The following is a 9,236-nucleotide window of genomic DNA, read 5'->3' as shown; positions in this document are numbered from 1 at the left end:
AACAGCCTCTTACATATGTTCCTTTAAGAAACTCTACTGAGAGGTTGGGGAGATGGCTCAGAGGTTAAGAGCATTGGCTGTTCTACCAAAGGTTCTGAGTTCAATTCTCAGCAACCATATGGTGGCTCATACAATCTATAATGAGATCTGGTTTCCTCTTCTAGCCCTCAGAGGAATAATGTATAAATAATAAATGGATCATAAAAAAGAAAACTATAATGAAACTCTTTTGAATGCAGAGAGACATAGATGGGGACAGAGACAGATGGACAGACAGACAGAAAAGGGACCTATTAATCTCTACCCTAAGGAACAATTTACAGCTCATAGCTCATAGGAGACAGAGATTCAGTTTTCTTTAGGCGTACGTACAGCTCATGGTAGATTAAGGATGCTCCAGGGCTTGGCCCCACACCCATGTGTATATGCCAGCACTAATTACACTCAATGGTTATATAAAAAGTAGTAATAAGGACTGGAGAGACGGCTCTCCTGTTCTTGCAGAGGGCTATAGGACATACATACATTTGGTTCTCAGCACCCACACAGGGACTCAGGGACATCTGGGATTCCTTTTCAGGGAATGTGACCTATATGAGCATCAGCCACATGTGTGGTACACACATATACATGTAGGTAAAACACCAATGCACAAAATTAAATAATTTTTAAAAAGCAAACATACCATAAAATGTAAAGTCAAATGTAAGCCATAAAGAAGCATGTCTTGAATCCCAGGACTCATGAGGCACATGAGGACAGATTTATGGAGGTTGTAGGTCAGCCTGGTCTACACAGTGAATTCCAATACAGTTAAATGCTGCTGCTGCTGCTGCTGCTGCTGCTGGCCAGGCACCCTGGTGCATATATATATATATATATATAATCCCAGCCCTCTGACTTTATCTGCTAAGGCCTCATTCAAACTACTCCCCTGGGATCCCTTTTATTTTTTTAACTTTAGGATGGCATTTCCTCAAAAGTTGGCATTGTTCAATCTTCTAGGCTCCTCATATTTTCCATGTCTTACTACTAGCATCAGGACATATCTTTAAGAAAAACTTGGTTTCTTTCACTGGAGAAACAGATTTATAAACCAAGATCAGGGGCTGGAGAGATATCTCAGTGATTGAGAACACTGGGTGCTGTTCCAGAGTACCCATGTTCAATTCCTAGCACCCACTTGGCAGCTCCCAACTTACTATAACTTCAGTTCCAAGGGATCTGGCACCCTCACACAGACATACATGCAGGCAAAACACCAATGTGCATAAAAATAAATAAATCTTTAGAACCTGAGATCTGAGTGAGAGTGTGTTTATTGAGGTTGCCATCATCTGCCTACCTGCCTAACTGCACACTAACTATATATACTGTATGTTAGGTAAACTCTCTCATATCTAAGCTTACAATTTTTTTAGTTTTGTTTATTTTATTTTTAGATTTAATCTGTAAAGTTTTGTTTTTTATTTGTTCACATTACATCCCAATTATAGCCCCATCCACTGTCGCCTCCCAATTCCACCCTCTCGCCATCATACCTACTCCCTCCCCTAGTCCACAGAAAGGAGAGCCCTCCTCCCCTAACATCTGACATCAGCCTATCAAGTCTCATCTGGACTGCCTGTATCCTCTTCCTCTGTGGCCTGGTAAGGCCACCCTGCCAAGGGGAAGTCATCAACCTATGGGAGCCAAAGTCTATGTCAGCAGTAGTCCCTACTCCCCATATTATGGGACCTCAATGAGACTGTGCTGCCTATATACTGCATCTGGGCAGAGGGTCCAGGTCCACACCATGCATGCATGGTCCTTGATTGGTGCATCAGTCTCTGCAGTACCACCACCCCCCACCCGGATTTATTGACTCCATTGGTCTCCTTGTGGAGCTCCTGACCCCGTCAGGTCCCTCTATCCCCCAGCTCTTCCTTAAGCCTCCCTGTGCTCCACTCAGGAGCTTCTCTGTGTTTCTCAGCATCTACTTGGATCTCCTGCTGGGTGGCGTCTTTCAGAGAACTCTATGGTAGGCTCCCTTCCAGTTCCTTCTCTTCAACTGCTTCCTGTGTCTGTTCTATTTATCCTTCTGAATGAGAGTTAAGCATCCTTCCTAGGTTCCTTCTTGTTATTTAGTTTCTTTAGTACTCCAGGTTTTTTTTTTTTTTCAATGTGCCTGATTCTCAGTGACAGAAAGAGAACAGCTAGAGGCATTTGGGGCAGTCTAAAACTGTCATGGCTACCTTTCAGAGGTCAGAGAGGACAGCAAAAAGGCCATGAAGACCCTGCTAGGTTTTAAAGAGAGCAGGGTGGAGGATGTTTGCAAGCCAGAATAGCTTGGGAGTTGGAATGTGTTACAGGTGTGTGCTAACAAGGAACTAAATGCCTCATTTGCCAGAGGTTAGGGGAGATAAGGGAAGTGGCTCTTCCTGGTGGGTGGAGACCTAGTCTACAGGTTTCTGAGGAATGCTGAGTGTCTTTGTCCATCCACAGGCTATTCTGTTTAAGCACGTCAAGAGTCAAGCCTGAGGTGAGTCCAGACTGGAGACCTAGTCTACAGGTTTCTGAGGAACGCTGAATGTCTTTGTCCATCCACAGGCTATTCTGTTTTAGCACGTCAAGAGTCAAGCCTGAAGTGAGCCCAGACTGTCTTTTTGGATATTGTCCTTGGCACTGTCATTTGTGGGCTTTGGGGTCTGGGACACAAATATTTGGGAATGATAGCCACAGTGCTCTAAACACATTATATGGGAATGCATTTGTTATACATGGCACTGTTTTCTCTAATTCAATATACATGCTACAAATCAGTTCACTAAAAGTAAGTATACTGGTTGTTTGGGTGCTCTTAAATAGATTCAGTTTTCTAGATACAAGTTTCTTGTATTACATATTTTTATTATCACATAGTAACAAATTACTGAATTCTCTAATATCAAGGACATGATTGAACAAAATGGCTTCATAAAATAAGAAATTTGTGGAGTTTTTTGTTTGTTTCTTTGTTGTTTTGAGGACCTGTGTTGGCATGTTTTGGAGCTAGGGGTTGAAAAGAAAGAAGGAGAAATTTAGAAATATGTAAGGAAAATAAAACAAAAACTAGATTAGTGAATCTACTCCTCAATTAATGCCTTAATTATCACTCACAAGGTTATTTTTAATTCACTGGTATAGAATTTCAAATATAGATGCAAAATAAATTTAATTTTAGATACAGTGGTATAGAATCCAAATATAAGATTATTCTTCACACACATTATATATATTTCTACTCTAATATTATGTGTTACACCCATATAACTCAATCATAACACAAGGCTTACTGCCAATACTTTGAAAGTGCTATTGCAGGCTGTTCAGGATACATTATACAAGTTACTTGTTAGTTTCTCAAATCATGACCATATCAATTACTAATCTATTTTTATCACAAGAGTATACATCTTAGGTGCAAAAGATAGACATGGTGTATGGAAAGATAAGGTATAATAGTTAGTATCTTCAAAAACCTCAGAGACATACAGAATACAGCAATAAAAGTGTTTTTATTATTTTTTTAGATTTACTGACAGTGAGACAGGTTAAGTTCTGGCAAAACCCAGCAAACCTCAAAGAGAATGATTAGCATAAAAAAACACCTCCTTATTGAAATGGCTTCAAATGTGGCAAACAAGCCACTGAGCAAAATGTTCTCATTTCTACCACAGACAGAATGCTGCCTTTAAAAGGTCAAGCTTGGATGCAGGCAGAGTCAACAGCCAAACTCTGCCAAGAAAGGGTCAGCAAGTCCTCAATAGTTCCTGCCTCACAAATATGTCTGTCAAAGATAGTGGTCCAGAAGGCTGGAGATGATGCTCTAACATTATAGAGAGGTTTGGGTGACTCTTCAGGTAGCAAACTGTCTCTGTCATCTTCTCATTTGGGAAGCTGCTAACTTGCACTCCCAGCATATTCATCTAATCAATTTTATTCTTTCTCAAGTCTCCGATGGGGTTGAAGACTGGATAGTTTAGTTTTACAATTAAGCTTAGTTGTTTAGGGGTTAAGATGTTTTTAGGTCTAGATAAATGTTTTAAGTTGATAATGACTAGATACAATAGATATTGATTTACATTCAAAATTTTAGAAGCACCAAGATAGGAAAGATGTTTTCCTCAAGGACATCAAATACAAATAGCCAAAACACTGAGAATGTAACATTTATATAATTCCTGATTATGTCATGGTTGTTCTTGCTGAAGGTAGAGTATTGTATATATGTGCAATAATAGGAACGTATATGTAAAAGTAAAAATATATATAACAAAATAAAATAAAATAAATGTGAGTATTGCAACGTGGTTATCCTGTTCTATTTGTAAGGCTCCAATTTAAATGGAATACTGTGGGCTTTAGTCAGTAATTCCTTTCAACATTTTATCACTTCAGTTTACAAATGAATGCATTTCATACACATCAATTTAGCATACTTATATTCAATCTCTCAGTGCCCTCTCACTTCCCTCCCTCATTCCTCCTCTTCCTGACAATTCACCTTCTTTCATATCCTATGTCATTATATTTATATGCAGATTCTACATGAGAATAAGCAGACTTCCCCCGTTGTCCTTTCCTTTCCTTTGCTCTCTCCCCATTCCTCCAGATCAGATTCTATTCTCTCCCTGCCACAGTGCTCCTCCTGTTTCCATGTCTTACACACATTATGAAAATTCCACATAGGACACAAAACATGGCATTTGTCTGAGTCTGGCTTATTTTGCTTACATGATGATTTATAGCTCAGTCCACTTTTCAGTGTTCAAACTGGTTCCATCTTTGACTCTGAGGAAAAGAACTGCAAAAACCATGGGTGCACAAGAATTTCTGGTTTTTACTAACTTTGATTCCGTTGGGTATATACCCAGGAGTTGTACAGCTAGATGACACAATAGTTCTTAGCTTTTTTTTTTTTTTAGACAGGGTCTCATCTGAACTTGCTATAAAGAGCAGTTTGGCCTCAAACTCACAGAAATACCCACGCCTCTGCTTCCCAAGTGCTGGGCTTACAGGAGTGTACCACCACATCCTGCTTTGTTTTTAGATTCTTAAGGAACTTCCATGCTGATTGTCACAGAGGCTGCACTCACTTAAATTCATACAAACAATGAATTAAATCCCCCCAACAGTTACCAACAGGTAGCAAAGGTTACCAGCATCTGTTATTTTCTTTTCTTCCTCCCTTTCTTTTAAAATATTTGCCAAGAGAGGTGGCCCATGCCTGTAACCCTGGCACTTTGAGAGAAAGAGACAGACAAATCTCCGCAAGTTCAAGGCCAGCCTGGCTTACAAAGTGAGTCAAGTGTAGCCAAGGCTACACAGAGAAACCCTGTCTCAAAAAATTATTTACTTTAATTTATGTTAATTTTTAAGACTGGTCTTGGCACAAGCTAGCCTTGAATTTAGGATGAAGCCAAAGATGGATTCCACTTCCACACACCACCATGTCTGGTTTGCTCATTTCCTGTCGTCTCTCTGTCTGTCTATCTGTCTGTCTCTCTCTCTCTCTCTCTCTGTGTGTGTGTGTGTGTGTGTGTGTGTGTGTGTTTGTCTGTCTGTCTGTCTGTCTGTCTGTCAGTCTGTCTCATTGTCTCTCTCTCTCTTTAACTTTTCCTTAGGAATTTGCTTGTTTGGTTGGTTTTTGTTTTTTTTTTTTTGATGTTGTTGTTATGTTTTGTTTTTTTTGGATGCGGGCAGTTTGGGCTATAAGGAGATGTAGTATAAGTTGGTATTTCCCTGACAGCTAAGGATATTGTAAATTTTTTCATGTTTACTGGCCATTATTCTTCTTTTGAAAACTATCCACTTTACTTCCTCATTTATTGTTCAGATTTTTTTGTTTTTATTTTTGAGTTCCTTATATAGAAATGTTTTTACTGTCAGAGGTATACTTAGCAAAGAATTCTCCTCCGTCCTGTGAGCTGTCTTCATTCTGATGACGGCTTTCTTTCCTATGAAGATTTTGTTTGAAGTTTTTCATTTGTCAACTGTGAACAAATGTGCACACACATGCACACATGCACACAGGCACGTTAGAAGAGGCCCTGGGAAGCCTTCGAGTGTCCTGCTCTATCAGCTCACTCTTTTTGCTAAGCTGGCCAGCCAGTGTCTTCCCAAGGCTGTGGTTACAGGCACTGTTGTGAAAATTCCTTCCCCGGGGAGGCAGAGTCAGCCCCTAGACCCTCCTCACAAGGTCCCAACATCAAGGTTATTGGGCTCCCTTACCAAGCATGGGAGAGAGGTAACTGGCAGGAGTGTGCCTGACCGCCAAAGCAGCCATGCTTAGAAAGTTTTCATTCAGCATGGATGATTGCTTCACACAAAGTGTCCCCGAAATCTGGGACATAAAAAGACAAAAAAAAAAACTAATAATAATAGAAATGGAAGAAGAAGAAGAAGAAGAAGAAGAAGAAGAAGAAGAAGAAGAAGAAGAAGAAGAAGAAGAAGAAGAAGACTCCTCCAAGCTCCAAGGCCCAGAAAACATTTTCAATAATGTCATAGAAGAAAACTTCAAGCCAAAGGAAAAAATGCCAATAAACATACAAGCAGCATACAGAACTCCAAATAAGTTGGATCAGAAAAGAAAATGTTCCTACCACATGAGAAATCTAACGAGTCTCTTAGAGGAGCTGTGATCAGTCTTTTCCTATCAATCCCACAGATGTCACTTGTCCTGGGGTGTCTTGGGAGACTGAGCATTTTGTTACAGTAGCACAGTGCCAGTGAGGGGCTCTCATAATTCCCAAACCAATACAAGTTTAAAGAGAGGAACGGATACTTTGAATGTAGGTGTGGGAGATCTATAACAGCCAGATGTTGCCACAGCATTTTTAGTTCTCTATGCAAAGGGCATTGGAGCATCCTCAGGGTTCACTTACTTACTAGTAAATGTCACAGTCTATCCCCAGTGAAGCATAGATTTGGGGGCCTATCTTATTATTGTTAGCATTCCTGTTGTTATTACTATTGACGTGAAGACGGTCCTTGCTGGCATGTACATGTGAAATGTCCCCTATAGGCACTTGGGTTTGAACATGTGGTCTCTGGCTGGTGATACTGTCTTAGAAAGTTGAGGTCTAGCTTTAGGAGGTGGGGGTGTAGCTCCAGAAAGCATTTTTCTGGCCTGGCCTTAGATGTAGTGTAAGCAACCATATGCTAATATCTACCTTGTCTTCCCTGTTCCCACGTGGTGTGAGCCAAAACCAGACCTTTCATAAGTTGCTTCTTGCTGGGCACTTGCTGCCCACAGAGTCACTAATACAGTCCTTCTGGACAGGAGTGTGCCCATCCCTCATTGGTCCATGCTTGCTCTGACCTCACAAGGAGCCATTGTGAGGAATGGCTGGCACCTGTGCATATAATCTACTGCCTCCAGCTGGTTTTTGTCTTTCTAGCTTGGAGAGCTCTTCGGTGGTGATCCGTGGGACTTGGACACTGGTAAACTTTAGGACTAGGCTATTGGTGACATTTTGGCCTTTTGTGCTGGTGAGGATTTGTGTTTGATGGAGTGAGCCTTTCCTCACTTTCCCAGGTGTGCTTTGGGCCTGTTGGTTCTGGCTTTACAATTTACTTATTTAAATGCATGGTTTTGATTTTAGAATTTAAATTTTTACATCGTTTAAATGTTGTTAATTGTCTTTCATCTTTTCTAACTACTCATTTTCTCTGTCTTTTATTTCTTTTGGTTTGGCCAGTTCTTGTTTTCCTATGGTCTTAATATGTTTCTTTATGTTATTTGAGACATCTATCTGTTTTACTGCTGGAAATTTTAGCTATGTTTCTCCTAGACCCACTTTTAATTCATTTTTATCTGGCATCACTAGTTGGTGTTTCTACTGATCATTTACTCCAACAAAGATGAAGAGGTGGCAAAGGATTAAAGACCTAAGGTCCAACGCCTTTGATGATTCTGCTTTAACAGAACATTATAGCATCCTAAGAACCGTTGGGTATGGAGCATTCGGTCAAGTCAAACTGGCGAGACACCTCCTGACCCAGACAGCAGTAGCGGTAAAAAATCTCCCAAAAGGCAGGATGTACACCCTCCCCAAGTCAGAAATTGAAATCCTGAAATCTGTAGACCACCCCTATGTTATTAAACTTCTGCACCTAATCGAGACTACAAATTATACTTTCATAATTATGGAGTATGCCTCGGGAGGAGAGCTGCTGGACATGATTCTTGAATTTGGACGCCTAGAAGAGGAGGAGTCCCGTAGACTATTCAAACAAATAGTGTGTGCCGTCGAATACTGTCACCAGAAAGGAATTGCCCACAGGGACCTAAAGCCTGAAAATATATTAGTGGACAACAAAGGAAACATAAAGCTTTGTGATTTTGGGCTGAGCACCAAGGTGACTATGGGGCAGAAGCTGAAGGATGGTTGTGGGACCCTCTCTTACTGTGCCCCCGAACTCTTTGACTGTAAAGCCTATGACGGTTTCTCCATTGATGTCTGGAGCTTGGGTGTGATACTCTATTACATGTGCACAGGGTGCCTGCCTTTCCAGGGCCATACCCAGGAAGTAACAAAGCGGAAAATTTTGGTAGGAGCATACTCCATGAAATTCAGGCTCTCACCAGAGTTTTGGGAGACGATTGCTAAGTTGTTAACTATAAACCCTAGACAAAGGCCAAGAGTAGGTGACATCATGAACTTCACATGGTTAAAGGATGATGGTGAAGACTCTCCCTGCTCCTTTGAAGACAACTCTGACAGCCCCCCAGACCCCACTGTAATGGTCATCATGGATGTCATGGGGTACAAGCAACAAGAGATAGAGGAATCTTTACAGGAGAGAAAGTTTGATGAGATAATGGCTACCTACCTTATTCTTAAGCAACAGTCACCCTGGGGGGACAACTTTCTAGAAAATTCCCTGCCCTGGCAGTCCAACCAAAGCTTGACCCTTAAAGATCCAACTCCGAAAGCACAAAAGACTATAAATAGGCCATCTAGTGTCCCTTCCCTAGCAACCTTCATTTTACCCACTCCTGAGAATGACAAAAATTGTTATGGGAAAAAGAGTACACTGTCCACCCTCAGCTTCTTGGACAAGAAGGAAACCCCTATTCTCAAAATTCACCCCCAGTGTGGCCATGACACTCATTTCATGGGCAGCAGCTCCAGAGACACAGAGAATAGTGTTAGCTCTGGTGTCATATGGACCAGAATGTCTTCAGAGGACACACCACTGGAAACCCATCA

At 41.0% G+C, this 9,236-nt stretch overlaps 1 protein-coding gene across 3 annotated transcripts in view; it reads left to right on the top strand.

Annotated features, from left to right (window-relative positions):
• The first annotated feature begins 7,401 nt into the window (after nucleotides 1–7,401).
• LOC311604655 (sperm motility kinase X-like) overlaps nucleotides 7,402–9,236 on the top strand; it is a 3,994-nt gene continuing 2,159 nt past the window's right edge. The window contains exons 1-2 of one of the 3 annotated variants that reach the window (XM_084794668.1): nucleotides 7,402–7,464; nucleotides 7,851–9,236. The exon at nucleotides 7,851–9,236 is cut by the window's right edge and continues 498 nt beyond it. In XM_084794668.1, the coding sequence (XP_084650794.1) occupies nucleotides 7,885–9,236 (1,352 nt within the window). In that variant the 5' untranslated portion in view covers nucleotides 7,402–7,464; nucleotides 7,851–7,884. Of the gene's footprint in view, nucleotides 7,559–7,850 lie in introns of all 3 variants that reach the window. The other 2 variants (XM_084794667.1, XM_084794669.1) reach the window with 2 other exon arrangements.

This window comes from Acomys minous, assembly GCF_964271855.1.
Source record: "Acomys minous genome assembly, chromosome: 9".
In the NCBI taxonomy this organism is placed as follows: Eukaryota; Metazoa; Chordata; class Mammalia; order Rodentia; family Muridae; genus Acomys; species Acomys minous.
This window is presented reverse-complemented; position numbering and strand designations above follow the sequence as displayed.